The following is a 27,523-nucleotide window of genomic DNA, read 5'->3' on the forward strand; positions in this document are numbered from 1 at the left end:
TTTTCTTTTCCCTTCCTCTTCCCCCTTTCTGGAATTATAAAACATTCCTAATTTAATAGAAGGAACTGAGTGAGCTTCAAAAAAAAATGGGAAGGTATCTGCAGCTTCAAAGCATGTGCTTTTCAGTTTTCATTGAGACTAATTTAACTTCTGTCAGCATATTATTATTGCCCTTAAAAAAACAATGATTATTACCAGGTAAGTGCATCATGATGACTCAAAGGATGGAACACAATAAATAGCCCAAATCCTTTATTTTTTTCTAATGAAATCTATTTGTACCATAAGACTTTGCTAAACCCTGAATCTGAAAATAAAACTTGGTAAATGACAATTTAATGACTTTTTGGGCAATTATTAAGGCATCCAGTTGATTTTCTGTCTTTAAATTAGGAAAATCACTTGCTAGGAGCATCTGCCAGTTAGATACTGGTGTATTTCACAAAGCTACTGTCAAAGAAGAAAAAACTCCAGAGGGTGTTTAAATTATCACACTAGCTGCTGTGACAGGTCTTTCAATTGAGACATTATTCAGTAATTTTATAAGTCCTTTTTATTTGTTTATTTCTTTCAGGGAACTAATAGAAGAATTACATCCTATAATTAAGGAAGCACTTGAAAGAAGGCCAGAGGTAATTAGAACTTTTTGCTATGTTTAATACCCTGCTTTAACTCTGTTCATAAATTGTAGAAAAGAAATGTTAATTATATTATTCTTTAATTTTGCACCTAAAAACTGTCAATGTAGCAGATTTTTTTTTTAAGTGAAATAATATTTTTATTAGGAGATATTTATGTTAGAAAAGTTTTATTTGACCTCTGCTTAGTATTTCTTTGTCAAAGTGATTTTAAGTGATTATACATTACTATAACCTTTGCCAGTTCAGTAAATGCTCACAATTACTATTGTATAAGACATAATGAGCTATGTTACAGTCATTAATTTATTTTAAAGGAAAATATCTGTATCAGCCCTAAACTCACCTGGCCATAGTAGCACTCTAAAAATTTTATAATGGAGAGTGTTGGTTTTAGGCTTTAGTAAATCAGGCTTTAGTAAGTACCCATAGAAATAATATCTGTACAAACACAAATTCACGGAGGATTGCTCAATACTTTTTGAAGTAACTTTTAGGTTTTTACCAGTAATAAATTTCTAATTAAGCAGGAATGATGGGAACCTAACATTCATTTCAAAATGTGGTTGGGCTGTGGTGTGTTTTCAGTCTTGCATATGCACTTGTACTTGGGTTTATCAGTTTATATGTCATAGTTTGCCACATACAAGCTTTATACAGTTTATTATTTTAATAATATGTATAATAATTAGCATAATAGATCTTGGAGTTAACACAGGGTTTTTTTTTTTTCCAACTTTGTTGTCTATTAAAGTTGATGTGTAATTTTGTTAACTGCTTTTACAAATTTGGATGCCCTGATAAATGATGCCAGCTGTAACACAGATATAATAATGCTTCTGTATGTTATGTTGTATTTATGCTTAGTTCTTCCTCTGCTTCACTTCCTTTTGTTTCTTCTTGTTGACTAGAACATGAAACGGCGCAGGCGTCGGGATATTTTGCGAGTACAGCTAGTACGAATATTTGAACTGCTGGCAGATGCTGGTGTCATTAGTCACAGGTGGGGCAGCATTAAAGAGAAGACTTTTTTTTCTACTTCTGAATTAAGTTGCTAGTATTCCTATGACCCAGTGAAACAAATGTGCAAAATTGTTCATCAAGTTTCTGTATACAAAGATAAAGAAATAAGCAGTTTTATAAAACTCAGAATTTATGTTTCTCTAGCCCTGCCTCGCTCCCCCATCCTCTTTGCCACTGTGATCAACATTTCTTTTGAAATTGTTTTATTGCTTTTTAGCTTCTAAGGTACTCACTGGTGCTTACTTAGTGTATGTAAAATCTCTCCTAACCACAGTCTGCACTCTGGAACTTTGATGTCCTTATTCCACTTTGCAGCTGGTGACCACTCTCTGGGGCTGGTCTGGCTCTGGTGCAGCAGCTGCAGGCCCTTCATCCCAACCCCCAAGGGGCTACCATAAACCCCTTCATCTTCCATATGCTGTGCCAGGCAGGCCTTTCTGTTGTCTGGAATGCAATTGTGGAAGAAGGGTTGGAGGGTGCTGAGGAGAAAGGATTCACTCTTCTAACAGTTGTTTTCCAAAGGAGGGCAGTTCTGAATCACATGCAGACTTTAATCTCCGTATTTTGATTAGTATGGACAAAGCAATGGAAATGGGAAATGATCACAAATAAAATGAATGAATTTCTGTCTTCTGTTTCTAGGCATGTCATGATGTATGGAATATCTTGCCTGATTTGTAAGAGTCAGTGCATAATATGTTCACAGTCAAGTAGTATGCATTATTTTTTGTGGTTTACAAATTTTCTTTTTTTTAACACCTGACCTCAATATGAGAAACCAATTCTATGGGAAGATGAGTGATAGTATGAGGTTTGGTTATTAGTTTTGCTTTTACTGGGGCTTTCTGTTTAACAAGGGAACAGCAAATGGCTCAAGAAATGACTCCTAATTAAATATTTACAACTGTACAGTTTTTTTTTTAAATGAAAAATAAACGTTTAAAAAAAATGTAGTATGCATTGACATGCTATTTGAATTTTTATTTTTAAGTGCAAGTGGTGGCCTTGATAATGAAACACATTCCCTCAACAACACTTTACTGGAGTATGTTGATCTAACAAGACAACTCCTAGAAGCAGAGAATGAAAAGGATTCTGATACACTGAAAGATATCCGGTGCCATTTTAGTGCCTTAGTGGCAAATATCATTCAAAATGTTCCAGGTATGTAAAACAAAACATCAGTAACTTCTGAGGACTTGCTTTAATATGCAGTAATGAAAAAGAAAGAAAGAAAAAAATATTTTTCTTCAAGCCCTTTTTTTTCTGTGAAGTTTCAGCATACTTTCATAAAAATAATTTATATCATCTTTTCGAATAGAAGTTTAGCAATGTGAATTTTTAAGAGGGCTTTTGGTACTATTTGGAGTCATACTTTTTCTTATTTTATAGGTATTTTCTTGATTGGCAGTACATTTAATTTTAGTAGACTGATGACTACTGTATTGCTTTAGCTTGTTCTTGTATAGCAGTGGCATAAGTGGGAATATAGTAAGCGCATATCCAGCTATTATTTTGTCTTTACATTAACTTTTTCTTTTATATTCATTTTTTGTCTGTTTCTGTTTTATGTACTTCATTTACAAAAAAAAAAAAAAAAAAAGAAAAACAAGAAAAGTGGGTCTAACTGTGTGTACTCTTCTTACAGTACACCAGAGAAGAAGTGTCTTTCCGCAGCAGAGTCTACGCCACAGTCTATTTATGTTGTTCAGTCATTGGGCAGGTCCTTTTAGTATCATGTTTACTCCCCTGGACAGATACAGTGATAGGAACATGCAAATAAACAGACACCAATACTGTGCATTGAAGGTATTTTTAGCACTTTATGAATTTTGGAAATAGATTCTTATATTGACTTTTCTCATGAGGATTTAACAAACGGACTTTTTGGGGGTTGGTTTTCACATCCTTGCTGTCATTCACAACTTAATTCTCTTTCTCTTCTACCCTTATGCCTTTTTGGCAATTTGGCCTTTCCTATAATGTGACTTATTGCACTTCTTACAGGAATTTCTTAAAATTAGAACTAAGTATTTACTTCCCATGACTTTACTCCTAATTTGCCTTTCATGTAAAAGTGTATTAGCAGCCAGATTATCATGTCAGCTCTTGCCATTACTTTTCCATATAGACAGTTCTTTGTGTGGGGGAGTTCAGAACAATAGGATTTGATTACTTCATTTATTGGATAAGATATTAAGCAGTTTTTCAGCCTTTCTCTTCCTTGTCTGAATAGAAGTTCTTGATATTTTAATGGGCTTGCTAGAATACATTTGCCATACTTGAGGTATTAAAATGTGATGTTTTTCGATTACTTTCTTAAGGCTATGTCTGCTGTACTGTGTTGTGGCCCTGTTGCAGATAATGTGGGGCTGTCATCTGATGGCTATTTATACAAATGGCTGGATAATATCTTGGATTCCCAGGATAAAAAGGTAATACAGGGAATGTCAACATTGTTTACAACTGTCAGTGTCTTCAATATGTGCTGTAATGAGATGTGAGGCCAAATTGAGTCCAGTGCTGTAGACTGAATTAAGCTCACAGCTTTGTACTGTCCTTCATACACACATTTGCCATGTGAAGGAGGCAGTTCCTAATCACAATCTAAGAGCAGACAGAACAAAATTTAAGAGGGAAGGACAAAGAGTTAGACAAACAATACTACCTCTGGGCTAATCAACTAGGTAAAGTTGCAGTAATAAATAAATCCTTTAAAAGTTTAAAGGAGTCAAGGGGACTGTAGGGTCCATTTGGGCTTCTACAGAATTATGAAGGCCAATGTTTATCATCTAGATAGTAAAGGAAGCTTTACATTAGAAAGATAAGGCCTCCACTGTACTAATTCTGTGACTGCATAGAAATTACTTGATTGCTGTTCCAGCAGGCTGCATAGATTTGAGAAAGCACACTAGTCCCTTGTATGCCATTGTAATTCATGTACATATTTAAACGTTTTTCTATATCTAGTGTATCTATATCTAGTTACAGGTTGCTGTAAGACCAGTAAATATAATAAATTATAGCAGTGTAGAGAATAAAATGAGAATAAAATTAATTGTGCTATTTAGCTGTTTGCTTTGATATTTTATGACTTTGTGTACAACTTGAATATTAAACAGATTTTTCTTTTAAACTGCGGTCTCATTATTTTTAGTTAAAACAAATTTTATATATTGCCTTTTTTGCTTTAAAATACTCAGTGTTTTTCTTTATGCTGTTTTTATAAGTCATCCTTTACTTTTGATTTTTCGTTTCTGGAATACAGGTTCATCAGTTAGGTTGTGAGGCAGTCATGCTGCTCTTGGAACTCAACCCTGACCAGAGTAACCTCATGTACTGGGCTGTAGACCGGTGTTACACAGGTTCCGAGCGGGTAGCAGCTGGCTGTTTTAAAGCCATAGCCAATGTGTTTCAAAACAGGTACTACAGAGGTTTTTGAAACGTTCATTTTAAGTGTTCTTTTTCAAAGTCACTCCTGTTTGTATGTTTGTCTTATTACAGAAACTTTTCAGAATCTTGTTATGTTATCTCATATCATATCTTCTGTGAATTAAACTTTGCTGAATAAATTCATGTTTTAAAGGTTAAATGTAATTTTATTTCACACTGGCATTTTTTCCCTAGGGATTACCAGTGTGATACAGTGACCCTGCTAAATCTCATACTATTTAAAGCAGCTGATTCTACTAGGGCGATCTATGAAGTTGCTATGCAACTATTACAGGTTTGTAAGCTTTTTTTGATTTTAAAATACTTTATATCTTGAAAAAAAATCCTGTGTGTTTAAGAAAGCGGTTTCTGGTGTTGTTTGACTATCCTTTCAGTAATGAAGTGCAATGTTTTCTGTTTTTTGTTTGTTTTGTTTTGTTTGTTTTTTTTCCCTCTCTTTTTAATAAACACTTAGGCCAGATCCTTGCCTGGCAAAACTGTACTTCTGTGGAAGTATGCCTTTTTGCCTGAATTGAGCATTCAAGATTTGTAATTTCAGGATGTAATACCAAAATGAAGATTTTCCTAATTTGGCACCGTAACAGAGTGCCTCACAGCTCTGCCTTTTCAAGAGCACCTCAGGGAGAGGCAAGATCCTTGTCAGCGAAATTCAAGACTAAAGTTTCCATTGGAGATATAACTCTATTAATATGTCTGCACTTATATCGCCCTTCCTTTCAAATCCCATTGTTTTTTTCTCAAGTGAACACCACTGCTTAAGAGTGATCAAGAAAATAAACAATGTTAAAATGCTTTTGTCTCTTGCTGCATCGTCAGGGTTACGTTGCTTGTATTGATGTCTCATGCATTTTAACTTTTGTTGTAGGAAAATGTATGTTTTATACTGCTATGAAAAAAAAATCTGAAAATAATGACTAGATTTGCTCATCAAATGGATCAAGTTTTAGCTAGGTTTCTGTGGAATTTCACACTATATGAATATGATTAATGTATGGGTATTTAACTAGATAAGCATTAAATGATAGTAGATACATGGATATAGTATTTAAAAGACCATTTTGTATAAAGATTTCTATTAAAGCTCTAAGGTAATTTCATATAAATACTTCCATTAAAACTCCGTGCTTTATTTCAAATTCTGTTCGTTATTGTTGTAGATCTTGGAACCAAAGATGTTCCGTTATGCTCACAAACTGGAAGTTCAGAGGATGGATGGGATTTTGGGTCAGCCTTCTCCCTTACCACATCTATATTCTATGTCCTATTATCAACTGTCAGAAGAATTAGCGAGGACCTATCCAGAACTAACTCTTGCTATCTTCTCAGGTATGGTTAAAAAAAAAGTTCATCAGAACAAAAACATTTAAAAAATCTGTAGTTTCTTATTTTTCAATAATTTCTATGTATGCATTACTAAAATCAGGACCACAGTATTGCGTCTTCCTAATGAGTAAAGAAAACTGAATTTATTGTATTAGTCTTCGTTTGCTCATGTATGAAATATAAGATATTCAAGAAGAAGCAGAGGTGAAGAAAGTTCCTTTTATAGACTTGTTAATAGCCATGAAAAGACACGTATTAAAGCAGTAATTTACAATTGCTTTCCAAAATTCATTCTTCTTTCTTTCTTAACATTAGGCAAATATGAAATGGAGGGACATTGACAAGTTAACTTTATTAGAAATTTCAGCAGTTCAGAATTAACAGAATAATTAAACTACGTGATGGTAGTTGCTGTTGTTATTACTACCAATTCTAGTATTTTTTGATTTGCATTTTTTCATGTGTACCTAATTTTTGAATGACAGAAGTAAGTCAGAGAATTCAAACAGCTCACCCGGCTGGGAGGCAGGTGATGCTGCATTATCTGCTGCCGTGGATGAACAACATTGAGTTGGTGGACTTGAAACCTTTGCCAACCATTCGTCGGCAAGATGAGGATGAAGAAGATTCTTTGAAAGACAGGGAGATGATGGTGAACAGTAGGCGCTGGCTACGAGGGGAAGGCTGGGGATCTCCACAAGCTACTGCTATGGTTTTGAACAATCTGATGTATATGACTGCAAAGGTAAAACTAATTACCAAATATTCTCTGTTATTCCGGTGGATTGTTCTGTTTAGGATGGAAGGAAATATGTTTAGAGATACTGTGTTACCAAATAGCAAAGTTTTAATAATAATTATTAAATATTGTTGGCTTCCTTATGTTATACCCAAACCATACCAGATAGTTTTATGGGTAATGTTAAGAGAAATGCATAATATGTTAGATAAATATTACAGTAAGGCTTAACTCGAATAAATCTCATGGGGACATAAAACTTTTGTTTTATAATGTACATGTCTAGCTGAATAGATGATACCTACCCTTCTCTGTAACTATAATCTGAAAAAAGTTGAAGTGACTTTTTAGAATAAATATTCTTACTGTAGGGTGCTTGGCAGTTTGTCCTTCCTGTCATCATAGCAACTTCTAATAGACAGAAAATACTGGCCGCTTGCAGTGCTCCTGCCACTTCTTTGTATCTTTGAATTGTACTGAATCGTACTGAGAAATCAGGTTTTAAGCTACAAATTGAAGCCTCTTGGCAGCCTGTGGTCCACAGAATTTTATTCAAGACCGTTAGCAACGGGGAGATACTATCTCTGCTAAAAATGGGTAGCTGATATACATATGTGTGTGTGCGTGTGTGCGCACACACACGCACGCTTCCTTATTATAGTATATCATTCTGATAATAATTACTTCTTTCCAGAATGTGTTTTCGATAATGAATATATGTGAAAGCTTCATTACAGAACGTTTAAAGTATAACAGCATCCTGTGGGATTTATGTCTGCTTTTTCTAGTCCCTATTCAATACAAAACATTTTCAAATGAAGTGTTTCCTATTGGACCTTTCAGGAAAGATACTATTTTGTTTTCTAGTATGGTGACGAAGTGGCTTGGTCAGAGATAGAAAATGTTTGGACTACTTTGGCAGACAGCTGGCCAAAAAATCTGAAAATAATTTTGCACTTCTTGATCAGTATCTGTGGAGTGAACAGTGAACCGAGTCTTTTGCCTTATGTAAGTAATTGCCTTACGTGACTCTTCTCAGATATATTTGTATTTGAAAAACTGAATGTCTCGCATGCAGATCACTAAATAAAAATAACACATAGGATTTTTGATGTCATAATTTCCTTCAGCCTAACAATGTCATTCCATAGTTTATGATGACTGAATACTATGAACATAGCAAATTCATTTTTCTTCCCATTTTTGTTACTTTGGACATTCATGCTCTGTATGTTAATATGCTTTCAATTTTCTCTTCATGCTGGGGTTTTCTTTGTGTTAGGAAATTCTTTCTCTAGAAATGTGTGGTAATTTTTAGTATTCTGTTTTTTTTTTCCTTTGTCATATCTTCTTAGCCTTTTCTCTTCATATCCAAAATACACCACTACATTAGTGAATCCTAGAAGTAGACTTACACGATTAAATGGACACTAGGTATCTCTGGAAATAAAACATTTTACTATTTCAATAAAAAGCTCAGGAGGCAGGGATTATTTCTCTATAAGTTAAATACAGAGTAAACTAAAATAATTCAAGGTCAACTTGTAAAAACTGTGAAATTATGGAAACCTTCCATGAATAATGTGAATGTAAGAAGTTAACAAAGATTGTGAGAGGAGAGCTACGGTATTGGGCTCTAGTCTGTACAATAATTTCTTCATGAATCAAAACCTCAAAAGGTAAAATGATTTAATTGTTAAGTGTAAAGTTTTGCTTACAGAAACGGGATCAGTTTGAGTTAAACACATCATCCATTGAAGGTGCTTGAGAAAGGAAACCAGAAAGGAGATAGCATTTTAAAGATAGCTGAGCCTTCCTATACTTAAAACAACTTACTGACTATTCCAGTCTACTCAGGGTGGTAAGTCTGAAAGAGTCCACAAGCCATCTATCAGTTATGAATTATCAAAATACGAAGTGTCAAAAGATGGACCATTGTCCATCCTCAGTAAATAATAAAAAGTAGAAAAGACTCATTAAAATGTCTACAAAGTGCATCTGTTTTAGCATTTTTTTTCTTCTTTTGGTATAAAAAGGAAATTTTCGAATTTCCTGTGTTATATTGTAGCATAGTATGAAAAAGTAGACAGATCATAGAGTAAAATAAAGCATGCCGTGCTGTCATTCAAGGAATGCCATGTAAGAGATGATGTAGTTGAATTTTGTAAGTTAACTTACATGACCAAGCATTAAAGCAAAAAATGAATCCTCTATAGCAAAAACTTTGTTTTAATTTTTTTTTTTTTGCACATATGACAGCACTGCAGAGTACCATGAGGGGAATAAAAGTGATACTAGAAAAAGAGAAGTGTTTGTGTATCTGTGAAGTATCAAAAAATGCATGATATTTGAATACATATACTTTAACTTTCTTTTTATTCCCTCACCCATATTAATCTCAAGTGTTGCTAAAACTTTGTAAGAAAAACACTTTTCTTTTTTAAGTTGTCCTCAAAATAATGTTTGTTTGCAATACTTACTTTTGCTGACAGCCGTGAAGGTAATTTTGTTTGCTTTTTGTGTTACAGTAAGTTGTGCATATGATCACTACCAATAAAGATAGAGATTTTAAGCAGTTGCAGTATAAAAATCTTCTGTTGTTTTCCTTTTGTATCTAATCACTACAAATGAGAATTTTTATACACACACACACACACACTCTCACTCATATATATGTCTGATTCTTTTTGCTTCATGGCAGGTAAAGAAAGTCATTGTTTATTTGGGTAGAGACAAAACAATGCAACTGTTGGAGGAGCTGGTGAGCGAACTTCAGCTTACCGATCCGGTCAGCTCCGGGGTCACTCATATGGACAATCCGCCGTATTACCGCATTACATCCAGTTACAAAATCCCTTCCGTCACTTCAGGTGAGAGTTTAGTTAATTTGAAATACTACCATTTTCAATGATAAACATGTTGTTATCTATCAGGTACAAGTTTGGATTTAAACTGTAAATAATTCAGAGTACAATTTTAAAAAGGCATGTTTATAGGCGTATGTATTTGTAGGGTATAAAATCTGTTTTACCAGGCTTGCAGCTTGTAATATATCTAATTTTCTCATTAAGGAGACCTTTATAGGCTCACAATGAAGAGGTTTGTATCTCTCTCTCTCTCTCTCTCTTTCTATTTATATCTATATATCTATATAAAATTTTGTCTACTTTCAGATCTTTCCCTGTTTACCCTCCCCAAGTCACTTATATACGATTTCAGTTAAATACCTGGGACAATTTATGTCAGTTTAAATCCATGTAATCTTTATATTTTAAGTTATAGTGCTGACACAAGCTGTGTCCATAGAAATTTATTCAAGAGGATTTAAGTGTACTTGAACTACTAGGCAGACCTACCTTTACAGATGTTTAAGGTATAACATATAGGAAAGAGAGAAAGAAGTATCTAGGAGTATCTAAATCTTTTTTTTCTACTCAGTTTACATTTAAGATTCAAACAGAGATTCCTAGAATGATTTCTTTTCACATTTTTTTCCAATTAGTGAAATTGCTCTGGCAACTCAGACTCTTGCAGATAAAACAATGTTTTTTTCCACATATGAAAATAATTGTCTATGTCTTAGTTTGCATTTGAGCCAGTTTAACAGTGTATAATTATTTAGTGTTCTTGGGATGGGAAAGTAAATTCAGGTCATATATTACTTAAGATTTCTTTCCTTCTTTCTTTCTTTCTTTAATTCAGTTAGTAATATTTTTATTTGTCCCTTATTTACAGGAACCACTTCTAGTAGCAATACGATGGTAGCTCCCACAGATGGTAACCCTGAAAGTAAACACATAAAAGACAGTATTGAAGAGAAGTAAGTATATCCTCAAAGATCAATTATTAGTTAAATTGCAAGAATTACTGGTAGTTACTGTAAGTAATTGTGTCATGATGGCTTCAGGAATGTCTACACTGCAGGAAAAGCATTAATACAGTTTTAAATAATAGAACTGGAATAGTATTTGGGATTAACAGCAGCAGCCTCAGTCTTAATTTGGACTCCAAAACATGTATTCACAGCTGAGTCAATTAGGATTCCAGTCCGGGTCAGCTATCCTGTTATGGATAGCTGAATTAGCTGCTGTTACACTATACTGTGTATGTTTACTTAAGAGAGGTTGTGCTGCAAATGGAAACACTGAGGGCCAAAAGTTACCAATTTCCTCTCGTAGCCAGTCTGCAAGTCCTTTTCTTACTTCACTAGAAATCAGCACTACACATGTCCTGATAGCTAATTTATTCTCCTGTTGAGGGAGCAGTAACTGAGTGCATGCATGCTCTTATTTTGTGTTAAATCTGAGCTGGCTAACCCTTCAATGAAAGGGGGAGTAAGTAGCGAGAAATAAAGAGAGAGGAAAAAAAATGTATGCACAGACTGTTACTATAGAATAGCAGATATGGATTAAGTTTACAAATAATTTACTTCATGATGATTTGTTTGTGCACTTTTATAATTATATTTCTATAGGAAGTATGAATATAATTATGCTTCTGTAATTATACCAGTATAATTTCCCATTTGGACATTTTTTTTTCTTTCCCGTAGTAATCATGTCAGCATAATTAGATTAGTAAATTACTACAGACATACCCAGGACGTCAATTAAAATAAATTAATTTTGGTGGAATAAATCATACCAGATTATGAAATCTGAAGTATCATTCAGAAATCAGTCTAGCGAGATGGAATCAATAAATACTTCAGGTGCTTTGGGGGCTGGAGCTGACCCTGTAGAGTCTGGGTAGGCTTTGGCATTGGCTGTAGTGTTCAGAACTTCCCCAGTATATATACATTATATATACATTTAGATACAACATACCCTATATGTCTTAGGCTCACAAGAAAGTAGAGATTTTATAAATCGTCTAAGACAATATTGGAAATAGTGCACTTAGTATTCTCATTTCTTCAACTTTACTCTAGTTTGTCAGGTTAGTGAGGTTAGGGAGATCTTGATCTTGGACAACGCCACATCAATTATGGACTTTATTATTTTGCCGAGGAGTGAAAAAAAACTTGTGTATAAGAGTAGCAAAAGCTTTAATATATTTAAATGTTAATAAAAATTAATGTTACTAAAATGTTAATAAAAATATGATTTGCAGTGGATTACGTCCTCATGTCCCTATATGTGCCATTACTTCTGGAGCTGTGCCTTATACAGCTGATATACTTAGACGTATATTATGTACATTAAAATATTTTTATATGATGTATGGCTTTGTTGCTGTACAATTTGATGGACTAATTGTGCTAAGGAATGTATCAGTTAATAGCATGGCTCTATTTGTTTCTGCAGTTATGCACACCTAGACATTTACAGTGGGTTGAACAGTAACTTGAACCGGCAGCACCACAGACTAGAATCTCGCTACAGCAGCAGCTCTGGAGGATCATATGAAGAAGAAAAAAGTAATATTTTCATTTAAAAGTATTTCTATTGATAGAAAATGATTTTTTTCTCAATTAGCACCAAATAAGTTTTCTTTTAATATAGAAATATATTAAATTATGAATAATTATTCTTTTAAATTGTAAAAGTACATGGTCTGCTAAAGAACATGGTGCAAAACTTGTTCAGGCTGGCTCCATGAATATTTCTTACCTAATCTAGTCATTAACCTGAGCTAAACCAGGACATATAATTTAAAAACAAACAAAAAAAAATTGAATGTGTAACTCAGTATGCTGTTATACAGAGTACCTCATGGACCTCTTCCAATGCCTGTTGAGGTTGGTACAATCAGGCACTAGCTGGCTTTCTCTGTCTTCTTGAAGGCACAATAAATTGATTTCTGAGCTGTGACTTTTGTCAAGCACTGGGATTGTTTTTTGCTGATGGAAAAATGACAAGTGCCAAGTGACCCCATATTATCAGACCTGTGTTACCTGACATCCAGATGTAGTAGATTTTTGCTTGGGAGAGCTACAAAGAGATGTTCTTGGAAAACACTTCCTTAGCTCTTAACACACTGTGACTGTCTGAGATGAGATCAGTATTATCCTTGGACTCACGTTCAACTCCATCTAGCCCAAGATTTGTATTTCAAGGGAATTCTATTTGGTCAAATGTCCTTTTGTTCCATATCTGTGTTCATTTCATTTATGAACTTATTCAACAGAATCTCATTCAATATGAGAGGTGACCCTGCATGTGCAGGGGGGTTGGACTAGATGATCTCTAGAGGTCCCTTTCAACCTTAGCAATTCTGTGATTCTATGAATATATGCAAATTATATGATTTCTGTAAAATCCTTCTTGTGCTAAAATAAGTCATTCTTATGCTAATGTAACTTGTTTTTTATTAACCTTTAGCCAGTTACTGTTTATAGCTTTCTTTTTTTTTCATTCTTCTCCAAGCATCAGCCTGTCAAGAATTTAAAAATATATTTTTTGAATATATGGTGGAAAACTGTATTTTATATTTTTATGGAGTACATTTAATTTTGATTTTCATTGTTAATTATCTCCTTGTTAGGTGATTCAATGCCTCTGTATTCAAACTGGCGACTGAAAGTGATGGAGCACAATCAAGGAGAGCCTCTGCCTTTTCCACCTAGTGGAGGCTGCTGGTCACCATTGGTGGATTATTTGCCTGAAACTTCTCCTCCAGGCATGTCACTTCACAGGTAATATTTTGGCCTTAGTTTGTGCTGCACAATTATAGTAATCTAAAGATAGCAGACTTTGTGTGCATTTAATTTGTTTTATGCAGTCTTACTCGCAGGTTCAGCATGTAAGATTTGTGAGCTCCTCCATCTGGAGGAGGAAATATTTCATATTTCATTGTGAACATGTTTTTCCTTTATATAACTTTGTGAGTGTTTATAGAGACTTAGGAAAGAATACTGCTTAGTAGCCTATTAAGCAGTTTGTAGCTCTTCATCACACTCGGTTGTGTTGTTCTAGCAAGCTTTATGTTTGTTTATTTGTTTGTTTTTTACTTTTAGGTGCAACATAGCAGTGATCCTTTTAACTGACTTGATAGTCGACCACAGTGTAAAGGTGGAATGGGGAGGATATTTGCATCTTCTGCTTCATGCAATTTTTATAGGTGAATAAATCCTTATGGAAATATTTATAGAAGCTTGAGAACTGTAACTATTTACCCAGCTATTCTTCTCCACATTTAAGTTAGTGCTTGCCATTGGATTTCAGTCTTGTTAGGATTCGTAAATACAACTTTAGCACGAAACATAGAAAGGATCATTGTTTTATTAAATAGTACATATATGCATGCAGCTTTGAGCACTTGAATATTTGAAAGCTCACTTGCAGAAAACAAAAGTGGCATTCTTCCTTGTTTTGAACGAAAATTCCCATAAATCTTTCTGCTTGATTTGTACAAATACATTGAGAGGTTTTTGGAGTCCTTTGAAAACTGTGTCTGTTGGAGTTACTTTTCCCTCTTTTTGCTTTTAGAAGATAATGCAAAATTGAAATGCACAGTGCTTTTGGGAACTGCCTTTGCTGCTGTTTTATTTTTTTTCTCTATTTCTCTATATGGTGATTTTTATATAAAAGCGCAGATCAATTACATACTTTTATATATGCAACAAGAGGCTACATAAACTGTTTATTTTTATTTTTCATATTTAAACACTTTAAAAAAACCAATCTAACCAAAGATAGAAGAAATATGTATTGTAGCCTGCAGGAGTCCAATATTCGGTTATTGGGTTAAATATATATATACCTTTATTGTTAAATTGTGATACAGAGCAATATGAATACTGTTTTTTTAATAATTTAATTAAACATTAACATTTTTCTTTTGTGTTAGGTTTTGACCACTGTCACCCTGAAGTCTATGAGCACTGTAAACGGCTGCTTTTGCATCTGCTGATAGTGATGGGCTCCAGCAGTAATGTCCAGTCTGTTGCTTCTGTCCTGCTCAGGAACAGAGAGTTCAATGAGTCCAGGGTGCTTACTGTCAAGCAAGCTTCCCACTTAGATTATACTTTCACAGGTATCCTTAGATTCATTGAGTGCTGCTTGTTAAAATGATACAGAAAGTTATCTTTTCTTGTAGTCGTTCATAAAATCTCTGTTGAAAGTAAAAAGAAGAAACATCTCTTCTGTGTTTATAGTGTTCTGACTTAATTAGTTGTCATTGTAGTGGTCAGTAGGATATGAGAAGACTCTTCTGAGATCTTGCCTTTTAGTGCTCACACTTATATAACAATGTGGTCATTATATGGGAAATCTGTGTTTTTTTATATGTAACTTGCTATGAAAGTAACATTTTTCATGGTTTAGCCTATAATTTCTGAAGAAATGTGAAAAAAATCATTTTGTTGTATTTCAGTAGGTGGCAGCATCGCAGCACCTACAAAATCCATTGCATTTTGTTCGCATCAGAAGTGGCTTTGTCGCTAACCAAAAACACGATACCAATTTGATATTCATGGCAGTGAGCAATTATCATTAGGAAGTGGGCGTAGTGGAGCAATTCTTTAGTATAAACCTGTTTGTGGAACTTTACTGGTGCACCAATATGGTGACCTATTCAGTCATTCTGTTTCTAATCTTTGCAATTTTGTGTGTAGTCCATTATAATATTAGACAATATTTTCATATTATTAAAAAGAAAATGTCTACTAGAGACTAGAATGAGATAGCATGAAACATCTCCAGCTTTGGCTGTACTAAGAATTAAGATAAAGTGATTATAAGTGTGCAGCATGCTTAGCACAAGTGCAAGCAAGCTAATTTAAAACTTTATTTGAAGCATCTAATATCTGAATCAATATTTTGTGGCTTTGTAGACAAACTTATGGTAGTTGCTAGTGAGTCTCTGTTTTTATGAATAGAAAAAGTTTCAGGAACTAGATTAGGCTGACTTCAGAGAAGTTCTGTGTAGCCAGAAAGACCCTAAATAGAAATAATTAGAATTGATTCAATAGTTAATATTTAGTCTCCATTGTTTTAAATTGCTGTCATAGTAGACTTAGTTCTTACCAAAAACGACAAAAAAGCATTATTAAGATGAGATGCCCTAGCGAGTGAAAAAGCCACCATTTGTCTTTATTACTGTTACGAAATCAAGCAAAATACGGTGATTGTAAGGAAGAACCTGGCTGTTCGCTATTAAGGATCCAGTTATGCAAAGATTTTGCACATACAAGATTTGCCGTTAATTTCATTGTAATTATTGCAGTCGTGAAATTCGTGCATTTGCTAAATTATTAATTGTTAGAGGGATAATTAATCTTTTTTATGTATTTAATATGAAAACATCAATTTAAGAGCTCCTAATAATCTTGTTTTTATTTCAGCAGGCGTTAATGATTTTATACCTGATTACCAGCCCTCCCCAATGACAGACTCAGGGCTTAGTTCAAGTTCTACCTCTTCTAGCATCAGTTTAGGAAATACAAGTGCTGCCATTTCTCAGCTGCATACCACCATCCTCAATGAGGTTGACATTTCAGTAGAACAAGATGAAAAAGTGAAAACTCTCATAGAATTTGTTACCTCAAGGTAAAATTTTAATTTTGATTATTGTCAAGGCCTTTTATATATATATATACACAAACATATCAAAAATTATTATTTAACATACTGTTTTCTAACTTTTCTCTTTGCTTTATTCCCATTAAGAGATTGAGTTGAGTCCTAAAGTGTTCTTATTTGAAACACCTCTAAACAACCATAATTTTCCAATAGTTTTGCCCTCCCTCTTGTCCTGAGAGTTGAAAAGCCCATTGGCATATTCTACGCATGTTCAACATTCTGTTCTGTTGGTTTTGCTTGCTGTGCTGTTTACAGATTTTTTTTTCCATCCTGGCAGAATAATAATGAAGAATTAGGGGTCTGATACATTGTGATGTTTAGGGAGCTACAAGATCTGTGTGGAGTTCACTGATGAGTAATAATGGAGAGCTGGCTGCTTGAAAATAGGAATCGGTAGTGAAGAGCAACTCTAAAACAAACAGCATTTATGCAATTCATATGATAGTTTATATAGACTTTCAATATAATGTAAATCTGATACCGATTAATTAGTCAAAATCTTTCTGAAAATCATTAACAATAAAAAAGACTTTTTAATGAGCCCTCAAATTGAAATATGGTGTATTGAAGGGAAGGGAGAAGATTGTTTTAAGAAGTATAAATATAATGAGTAAGTTTTAATGATTGTCTGTTAGAATAATTAGATGTTTGCCCTTCCTGAATGTAAGGTATTATTTCAGTTAGATTCAATCTCTGTATAGTTGTATAGTATTACTGGTTGTCACACACCTTCCCAGTTTGTGTCTGCATTTTAAGTGGTTTGTTTAAATAATAGGTGGTAGATTGTTCTGCAGTTACGTAAGGTGAAAATAACATTTGAATAATTTTAATGTCATCTTTATTTCCATTTTATATCTTCAGAAAAAGAGGGCCACTTTGGAATCATGAAGATGTTTCAGCTAAGAACCCTAATATAAAAAGTGCTGAACAGTTAACTGTGTTTCTAAAGCATGTGGTATCTATATTTAAACAGACAAGCTCAGGTATGTTAGAAAACAATCAGTACATCATAGAATGTAAGTTTGAATTAAATTATTTTTTTCAAATGTGTACAACTTTATAGGTGACCTGTAACTCCCCTCTTGGTGATAGCTTCCTGCTTCTGGTAACAGAGGTTTCTCGTGTGCATTACACAGTTCACTTCATGTTTCTGTTGCCATCTGATTGAAATGCAGTGTTTTAGGGATGAGATTAAATATCCTATTAATTTATTGTAGACATTGAAAGTATATGGAATATGTTATGGGGCTGGGAAGATTGGTGAGAAAAATACCTCAAGAGAAAAAAGAAGGTCGTAGAGGAGAGCATTTTAAAATTAGGAATAAGTTTGACCATAAGATTTAAGGTTTTTTTGATTGTTATGAAGTACTGTCTTACTTGAATATTTATTTGCTCTTGTAGGAGGGTTTCAGTTGGAGCACCGTCTCAGTGAAGTTGCTTTGCAAACTGCTCTTTCTTGCTCCTCTCGACATTATGCTGGGAGGTCCTTTCAGATTTTCAGGGCTCTGAAGCAGCCTCTTACTGGATCTACGCTTTCTGATGTTCTCTCCAGATTAGTAGAAACTGTTGGAGATGCAGGAGAAGAAGCTCAGGTATTGCCTTTTTTTTTTTTTTTTTTTTTTTTAGAAAGTTAAATAAATTTAAATAACACACAAATTTCATTATATTACTAACAGTAAAATTTCAACACATTTTTAATTTGAAAAGCACTTTGAATTGAAACATTTTGATTCATTAATAAAGTTTTCTATTTTTAAATGAAGATACCCTGAATATTAAAATAGTTTTAATCATGACACTTTCTGAATTTTCACCTAAAAAATCTTGAAAAAAAATCCTTACAGCAACAGGAAATTTCAAAGAATTTGATACATGTTTCCTGAAAATACTATATGCTTCATAGCTTGAGAAACATTAGATCAACCATATAAAAAAATAGGTAAACTTATATTAAAAATTTACCTGATAAACTGTTACAGCTATCCAACTTACTGGGTTCTAGGTAAATTCTAAGTAAATAAATTGATTTGACTTTTTAAAACTGTGAAATAAGAATCTAAATCCTCAAGGCTATATGCATCCTTTAAAATAATGCAAATCTAAATGAATTTTGTGAGTAATTAGAAATAAATTGAAGGTTTTGTTATTTTACTTTTTTTTCTATCCGTCTTAAAGAGATAGTGCAAATTTGAGCTATCTTGTCAAGGTTACTCTCTAACTGAAGCATTAGAGTAATAATCTAATTAATAATACTTTTCTTCATATTTTTATATCACTACTTAGTAGAATTTCTGTGATCTTGTGTGTGTGATTTAGAATTTAAACATGAATATTATGTATATGGCACTAAATAATGTCACATGAATATTATAAGGTATTTGTTATCTAAATTATTGTATAATTGATAAAAAACTGTCGCTTTCCCCAGGGTTTTGTCATAGAACTGCTTCTGACTCTAGAGTCTGCTATTGATACATTGGCTGAAACCATGAAGCATTATGATCTGCTTTCTGCCCTTTCTCAGTAAGTTCTTACTCTAGCAAACAGTACATTTTAATGATTATGTATATTGAAGCTAATGGCAGCAAGTTTTAGAACATGCTTTTAAGCATTGAAGATGAAACCTTCTATACTGCAGTGAGTACTTGTACTGCAATTTTAATATAGATGAAATTTATTTAGTTACAGCAAATGCGAATCTCAGGCCCCAAATTTGTTGCCTCTGTTTGAAAGCAGCGTAACTGAGTCATTTTTATGTCTCGTTGGAGTGCAAGTGTTTAGCTCAATTACTATTTTTTTCCAGCAGGGCATGCATACAACCCCATTTGTTTCATTTCATGGCAAGGTTTTCTGAAAATTTTGAAATTCCCAAGAAGTTCTTCTATACCACTATTTTAAGTGTGAGAACCAGCAGGTGTTGTTTTCTCTAGGTCAGTTGTTTCAGGGAAAGTAAAGTAATAAGTAAGAAATTTCATTAATGAATTCCCTCATTTCTCTGTCCTTATGATATCTGTAAGAAGTAAGGTGAAATGCTAGATACTCATTTCTTTTTTTTTTTTTTTTTTTTTTTACATGCACTAAGATAATATTCCTAATTTTACTAAATTGCCTTGTCGCTATTTTGCTTTACTGGGATTATGATGAATACATTTTCTAACAGTGGTAACAGGATGCCACAGTCTTGTCTTATGTCACAGTTAAGATAGTCTTCTGGTGATGCTGCAGAGCATTCCCTGAGAGTGCATGTATGTGACTGGTATCAAATGTGTTTTTTTTCTTTCCTCTACTTTTAATCTGTATGTTATTAAGGGTGTTTTTCATGGAATAAAATTTAATATTGCCTTTTGTTTTAGAACCTCATACCATGATTCAGTAATGGGAAACAAGTATGCAGCTAACAGGAAGAGCACTGGACAGATAAACCTAAGCACAAGTCCCATTAGTAGCGGCAGCTGTTTGGGATACTACAGCAATACAAGGAGTAATTCTTTGAGACTGAATTTAATCAGTGAGCGGAGAGGCGACCGACGACGGAGCAACACGCTGGACATAATGGATGGAAGGATAAATCATGGTGGCAGTTTGGCAAGGACTAGAAGCCTTTCCTCCCTGAGAGAGGGAGGGTTGTATGATGTGCAGCCCACTACTGATCCTGTCAATCTGTTGGCTACCATATTTTGGATTGCGGCTTCCTTGCTTGAGTCAGATTATGAATATGAATACCTTCTGGCTCTCAAACTACTCAACAAACTGCTGATTCACTTGCCTCTGGATAAGTCAGAGAGTCGGGAAAAGATAGAAAAGGTGCAGAATAAACTGAAATGGAATAACTTTCCAGGCCTTCAGCAACTTTTCCTAAAAGGCTTTACTTCAGCATCTACACAAGAAATGACAGTTCACCTCCTCAGTAAACTCATCACAATTTCCAGGCATGCTTTGGTGGACCCCTCTCAGCTAGCAGGTATCTTCAGTAAATTTATAGATAATGTGTATTATTTTTCAGGATTTTTTGCTAAACAGCTCAATCATCTTGCGACCACAAATCGTAATGTGACCTTGTGAATTGGTACTATTTCTAACCTTTACACATTGTAGAAACAATATCACTCTACTGCCTGAAGATACTGACTTACTTTGCTTAATTGGTCATGTGATGATTTTATTTTTATTTTATTCATATTTATGCACACACATTTTACATATATACATATATGTGTATGTGTGTATATATAATGTATGTAGGTTACGTTATAAGTTTATTAAAAACCAGAAAGCTGATGAATGTTGACATCACTCCACATTATATGAAGTCTTATTAAAATTCTTAGGGATCATGTAATCATATTATTTTGTGTGCAGGATTTCCCCTAAACATCTTGTGCTTACTTCCTCATCTGATCCAACATTTTGATAACCCAACTCAGTTCTGTAAAGAAACAGCTGACAGGATAGCAAAGGTATGTAAATATAATGTTTGGGGAGTGTCGAGAAGTTTACTTTTATTACCTGTGTGTGTGTTTATTTAGTAATGCTTTTCTGTATGGCTAATAGTGTCAGGTTAAAAAAAGAAGGTATTGTAAGGATCTCATCCAGCTCTCATTTGTATTATTGGTCTTCATATCAACCCCTGAGTTACCCTTTCTGAATGAGAGAGCACATTTAGCTTATTCTGTAAACTTTAGAAGAACAAATGTGCTTATTATTCATGATATGTTATTTTTTCTGACTTCTCTGACTTTGAAGCTTGTAAGCGTAAATATAAATCCAAGCAATCTTTCTTCTTTGGAAAGCAATTTTAAGTATCTTAAGGAATTCTGTCTACTTTTCTTCAGAAGAAACTGTATATGTTTGTAGTTTGCTTTTAGTCATTGGAAAATGCAGTTAAATCTGGGAAAATAAATAATGACTCATAAATACTTAGGTTAAAACTGGTTTTCTCAAACATAATTGTATCTGCTTTTTGCTTCTCAGGTTTGTGCAGAGGAGAAATCACCAACTCTTGCCAATCTGGCACATATGATGAGCTTATACAGCACGCACAGCTATTCCAGAGACTGCTCTAACTGGATTAATGTAGTGTGTAGATATTTGCATGACTCCTTCTCAGATATCACGTTTAACCTTGTAACTTATCTCGCAGAGGTAAATTTTACTGAAAGTGTATCTCATTTTGACAACCTGCGATAAACATTGTATTTACTCACTACCAATCTGTTATTTTTCATGATTCTGAATATTGGGAAAAGGACATATCTTCCATAATGGAGAATGATAGCAAAATATTCTAGCATATGGCAAGTGGAATGACTAGTGCATAAAAGGACAAAACCTTGAGTTTGCCTTGAAATTATTTGTTCCTTCTCATGCATGAATTTATAGGTAGTTAAGATTGTATATGCCAAAGTTCTGTAAGATATGGGATTTTGAATTTACAAGAACTCTTTTAACTTAGTGAGGAGTATTTTATGATTAGGTGATTTAGGTCTGTACTTACAGCTGCTTACATTCTATAACTAAGTGAAGGAAATTAGTATGAGTAAAATGATTTTAGCTTAAAAACAAAGTTCAGTGCAAAAGAACTACATGACCTATCCTAAGCTAAAACAAAGTTGAAAAACGTGAAGTGGTACACTGAAGTTTCTTGAAGGGAAAAATAAGTATGTGGGGGGAATAGCTAAATTTTAATGTTCACTTTCACTGACTGCTGTTAAATGCTCTAATTAAAGTCTATATTTTTAAAACCTTTTTTTAGCTATTAGAAAAAGGGTTATCCAGTATGCAGCAGTCCTTATTGCAGATCATTTACAGTCTTCTGAGTCACATTGACTTGTCCACAGCACCAGTGAAGCAGTTCAACTTGGAGATCATAAAAGTTATTGGTAAATATGTTCAGGTAGGTACTGTGAAAAATTATAAAATATGCTTTCTCTTTGTTATCAAAGTGGTAGTGAAATTAAACTTTCCTTGAGTGTGGTAATTTATTGGAGCTTTTTAAAATAGCTGTTCAAAGTCAAATTGTATAGTGTAATAGTTTCTGAACTGTGTATTTAATTCATTATACACATTCTCTAATTTGGTTTACGTTTTGTGGGACAAGTTACCTGACTGCATCTGTTTACAGATCTAGGCTACCGTGTATATGTAGTCATAGAAGATGATCCTTCAACTGTTAAAATATAGCTCTGTAAATAAGAAACGTTTGCTGCCAAATTCTGAAGATAGAATTTTCTTATTTAAGTGTATTTTCTTTCAAAAGGATGCTTTGCACTTTAATACATATTTGAATCATTTTCACAAGTGCATCTGTCCATGGCAGAAACATTAAATTCCGCCTTCATGAGTTGAAGTGCTTTTTTGTTGTTGTTGTTGTTAAAAGACAGTCCCCAAAAGACAACAGTATTTTGCCCTAAGTAATTTGCTCTTTCATATTTCAAACATAATTTACTGAAAACCCTGGAATAAAGGCTAGCAGGTTGCTGAAAGATTTTATAAAATTGCCTGGAGCGTACAACCATTTCAGTCTGCAACATTCTTCAACATTTTTTTTCCTCTTTTCTTTATCCCTGAATTTCATTATTGCTAAATGGAGATCAGTCAAATGGTTTAATCATAATTACCCAGGAAAAGTAGTGCTCCCCAGACCTTTTCCTGTCAGTAGATAACGTACTGCAGATACTGTGCCTCTGTCAGAGTGCACTGGGCAAAATGGAGTGGTTAGTGCAGCTGTATTTCTTGTGGCCTGATGTCTGCTCACTTCACCTCTAACCTTTCTCTGAGCTTTCTCTCCAACCCCATATCATCATGGAATATCATCTTAATTAAAAGATATTACCTGCCAAAATACTGGTAGTAATGATAGAATATTCCAGAGAAGCATGTGTATTTTTGATAGGATAAAATGTATTAATTTAGATAACAAAAGATTATAAGGGAAGATACTGTGTTTAGATGTGATATTAGTAAACAGATTCTTAGTACACACAAAAAAGTGCGTATTGCTTATAGCCACTGAATAAGAAAATATTGTAACAAACATGACATCCTGATAAAAATATGTTTTGTGTGTAATTTCAGAAACTGGAATAGTTGAGTTGCAATTGGAGTTGTAGCATTTCACCATTATAAAGCTTAACCCTCCCAAGGTGCCTCTCTCTTTTCTTCCCCACTCACAATCTCTGCAGATGGAAGTGATAAGTTATTTACTGTGCATTCATGATCATTTTAAGGAGAGTACAGTTAGCTCAAGCTCTGCCTTTTAGATTCTCATTCTTCTGCTCTCTATCACACAGTGTCTCTGTCACACAGTATTTAGACCAAAACCCCTTCCAAGCCATCTCAAGCTTTATTGCTTGAATATAATGGTTAAGTGCATTCCTGTGTTGTTAGTTAACCAGTGCCTGGATTGACTCGCTTGCATTTTGTTCATGTTTTGCTTTGTGTCTTCTAGACTTAGAAATGCATGATAATGCAGACCAATATTTAAAAATGTGTGCTTACATGAAAATGATCTAGAATTAGGATATTTGCATCACATGTGACACATAAAATCCTACTGTACATTAAAAATTGTTGTATTTCTTGAAGTAATTGTTTTGGGATTTTTGTTCATTCTCTTTAGAGTCCATATTGGAAAGAAGCCCTTAATATTTTGAAACTAGTGGTGTCTCGATCAGCAAGCCTTGTTGTACCTAATGATATTCCGAAGTCTTATGGAGGAGAAATAGGTTCTCCTGAAATCTCTTTCACAAAAATTTTTAATAATGTCTCCAAGGAACTACCTGGGAAGACATTAGATTTTCATTTTGATATATCAGAGGTAATTATTATAGTTTAAGCTAAAATACAATGATGACTTCCTGTTGCAAACTCAGATTTATTTTCTCTTAGTCTTCTGTTTTTATATGTACTAAAATAAGTATAATCAAATTTTACATACCTGAAGCATAATTAGAGTTATACTGAAAAATAACATTTGTATTTTCTTATATTCTGTTTTTGCTACTTTCCCTCTTTGAATATTTTTACAGAGTATATTCCTTAAAGTCGATAGGATTATTTATAAACATATTTCAGCTCAGTAGGAGAGCCAGGATAATGCAGCTGATTGCTTTCCGTGTCTGAGCATTCTTGGCCTTTACAAAATAAAGGGTTGTACATTCAAGGGCTGAGAGCATTACAGTCCTGTATACCAGTTTTGTCCTAACTTCACAAGGGAGGGGGTAGTTTTGAGGAGAGAAGAGGATAGAGAATACAGGAATGTAAGTGTGAGATGTAGCTTGAGACAAATTCCTGTGGTTGAAAAAGAGAAGAAAATGAGGATACTTTAGAACTGGAAGTAATATATTAGTGCAGATGATACTCTTTGTATATCTGAAGAGAAGGGTATAGCCAAATGCCTGCAGTGTAATGCAGAGATTTGAAAACTGGAGAAATTTTAGAAGGAATCAGAAATAAGGGTTCATGATTGCAGTGTTTTAGTGAAGTTTCTGGAGTGTGAGAATGATTTGTTAATATTCATAAATTCACCCATAAAAATGCTTTACATCTGGTAAACTTACAACATAGTTATTATTTAAAGTGTATTTTAAAATATTGCTAGATTCCCAATATGAAATTTATCTGTTTCAGAAGATATGAAAGGGCAGAATGATACCCTTTTGGGGTAGGGTAGAAGTTTTCATCCTTGTGTTTCTCAGAGTACCACAGTTAGGGAGGTGCTCACTGTCCATGTGTTAGGTATGGAGACTTAAATTATAACACAGCCTTCGTATTTTATGTAATATTAATATTTCCAAAATTGAATACATGGTCTTTATTAAAATGGATTTGAATTCTAAGAAGCATTTGTTTTCTGTGGTAGACACCAATTATTGGAAACAAATATGGTGATCAACACAGTGCAGCTGGTAGAAATGGGAAGCCAAAAGTCATTGCTGTCACCCGGAGCACTTCTTCAACTTCATCTGGCTCCAATTCAAATGCATTAGTTCCTGTCAGCTGGAAGAGACCACAGCTTTCTCAGGTACATTACATGTTGTGGGCATAGTAAGCAAATAATGTAGGTAGTGTTTATGAATGTGTAATAAAAATACGTGTAGAAATTTAATTAGGTTTTAGCAATTAGTAAATTGATACACCATAAGCTAGAAGTTAGTGAGGAAAAAAATGTATAAAATTAGTTTTAGAGAACCTCTGCATGTGAGATGACAACTTAAAAATCCAGACATTTTATATTTTTGCTTGGACCCTTAATAGGTGCTTTGCTCTATGTTATTTATTGTGTATCTTTCAGAGAAGAACAAGGGAGAAGCTAATGAATGTGCTTTCTCTGTGTGGACCAGAGTCTGGGCTTCCCAAGAATCCTTCCGTAAGTGGTGGTGGTCATGGGTTTTTTTGTTCCCTAGATCCCAGTAATGGGAATGCTGTTGTATTCAGGTATTCTACTCAGGTACTTCTCTAAAAAGTGCTGGAAAGGCCACCGTTAGCAGACTATGCTTAACTGCAGTGATGAAATTTTAAGGGCTTATAAAATAGTGTGAACAATCTGCCTATCATCTAGAGTATTGTTTTCATTGTGACATGAAAGTTTGTAGCTGGGAAAAGATTTTGTGGGAGATAGACCTTTAATTTACCAGAAGAGCATGTAGTAAAATAAGATGCATGAAAGCTGAAGCTAAACAAATTTAGCAAATCTCAGATGGAAATAAAGAGGAAATAGTAATTTAGGAGGATGTTTAAACCTCAGAATTTTTATCTCTTGAAGACATCACTGGGTGGATTTTTAAAAGGTACATAGTACTTCACAGAAATTGCTGTGAAGCTCTGCAGAGAGGGACCTGGGTGTCGTGGTGGATGATAAGTGAGGCATGAGGCAGCAGTGTGCCCTCGTGGCCAAGAAGGCCAATGGGATCCTGGGGTGCATTAAGAAGAGCGTCTCCAGCAGGTCGAGGGAGGTGATCCTGCGCCTCTACTCAGCCCTGGTGAGGCCGCATCTGGAGTATTGTGTCCAGTTCTGGGCTCCACAGTACAAGAGGGATGTGGAGCTGCTGGAGAGAGTCCAGCGCAGGGCTACAAGGATGATCAGGGGCCTGGAACATCTGCCCTATGAGGAGAGGCTGAGGGAGCTGGGCCTGTTCAGCCTGGAGAAGAGAAGGCTGAGAGGGGATCTGATCAGTGTCTACAAGTACCTCAAGGGAGGGAGTGAGGAGGATGGTGCTGGCCTCTTTTCACTGGTGGCCACTGACAGAACTAGAAGTAATGAGCACTAGAGCACCAAAAGTTCCACAGGAATGTAAGGAAAAAATTCTTAACAGTGAGGGTTGCAGAGCACTGGAACAGGCTGCCCAGAGAGGTTGTGGAGTCTCCTTCTCTGGGGATCTTCAAAACCCGCTTGGACGCAGTCCTGTGCCACGTGCTCTAGGTGACCCTGTGTATGCAGGGGGGTTGGACTAGATGACCTCTAGAGGTCCCTTCCAACCTTAAGCATTCTGTGATTCTATGAAAATTATACAGGTTACATCATGCAGATGAGATAATTACAATGAATTTTTTGATCTTAATATTGTGGTTATGAAAATGAAAGTTCAGGGGCATAGTTTTCTGCGCCTATTTGTATGTACAATTGCATTAAGAAGAGAATGATATCACTGCATGGTGGATGTGGTCTGAAGTCTGTCTAGCCCCGAAAGAAGTTGCAGACTGTGCCTGCCCTTGCATCACTTTTAATGTACATTCTAGGCTGCCACTATTGCCATGAAAGTGTGGGAAGCGGAATAATTATTTGTTGGAGATCCAGAAGTTGTAAGTTTTTATTTCTATTTTTG

At 34.5% G+C, this 27,523-nt stretch overlaps 1 protein-coding gene across 8 annotated transcripts in view; it reads left to right on the forward strand.

Annotated features, from left to right (window-relative positions):
• Positions 1-27,523, forward strand: part of FRYL (FRY like transcription coactivator) — a 128,784-nt gene that overhangs the window by 79,445 nt on the left and 21,816 nt on the right. For 6 of the 8 annotated variants that reach the window (XM_088524726.1, XM_088524728.1, XM_088524723.1 and 3 more), the window contains 27 exons: positions 575-632; positions 1,550-1,641; positions 2,653-2,825; positions 3,310-3,470; positions 3,986-4,096; positions 4,930-5,084; positions 5,289-5,388; positions 6,272-6,440; positions 6,923-7,182; positions 8,044-8,184; positions 9,878-10,046; positions 10,912-10,996; positions 12,483-12,595; positions 13,663-13,813; positions 14,135-14,238; positions 14,968-15,153; positions 16,463-16,667; positions 17,562-17,683; positions 18,102-18,292; positions 19,129-19,223; positions 20,054-20,661; positions 21,060-21,157; positions 21,672-21,842; positions 22,453-22,593; positions 24,319-24,516; positions 25,561-25,722; positions 25,993-26,067. In XM_088524726.1, coding sequence (XP_088380852.1) covers positions 575-632; positions 1,550-1,641; positions 2,653-2,825; positions 3,310-3,470; positions 3,986-4,096; positions 4,930-5,084; positions 5,289-5,388; positions 6,272-6,440; positions 6,923-7,182; positions 8,044-8,184; positions 9,878-10,046; positions 10,912-10,996; positions 12,483-12,595; positions 13,663-13,813; positions 14,135-14,238; positions 14,968-15,153; positions 16,463-16,667; positions 17,562-17,683; positions 18,102-18,292; positions 19,129-19,223; positions 20,054-20,661; positions 21,060-21,157; positions 21,672-21,842; positions 22,453-22,593; positions 24,319-24,516; positions 25,561-25,722; positions 25,993-26,067 — 4,294 coding nt within the window. The remainder of the gene's footprint in view (positions 1-574; positions 633-1,549; positions 1,642-2,652; positions 2,826-3,309; positions 3,471-3,985; positions 4,097-4,929; positions 5,085-5,288; positions 5,389-6,271; positions 6,441-6,922; positions 7,183-8,043; positions 8,185-9,877; positions 10,047-10,911; positions 10,997-12,482; positions 12,596-13,662; positions 13,814-14,134; positions 14,239-14,967; positions 15,154-16,462; positions 16,668-17,561; positions 17,684-18,101; positions 18,293-19,128; positions 19,224-20,053; positions 20,662-21,059; positions 21,158-21,671; positions 21,843-22,452; positions 22,594-24,318; positions 24,517-25,560; positions 25,723-25,992; positions 26,068-27,523) is intronic. The other 2 variants (XM_088524722.1, XM_088524729.1) reach the window with 1 other exon arrangement.

The sequence above is a fragment of the Tinamus guttatus genome, unplaced genomic scaffold (genome assembly GCF_059628265.1).
Source record: "Tinamus guttatus ecotype Peru unplaced genomic scaffold, ASM5962826v1 Tinamus_guttatus_pri_ptg000213l, whole genome shotgun sequence".
NCBI lineage: Eukaryota > Metazoa > Chordata > Aves > Tinamiformes > Tinamidae > Tinamus > Tinamus guttatus.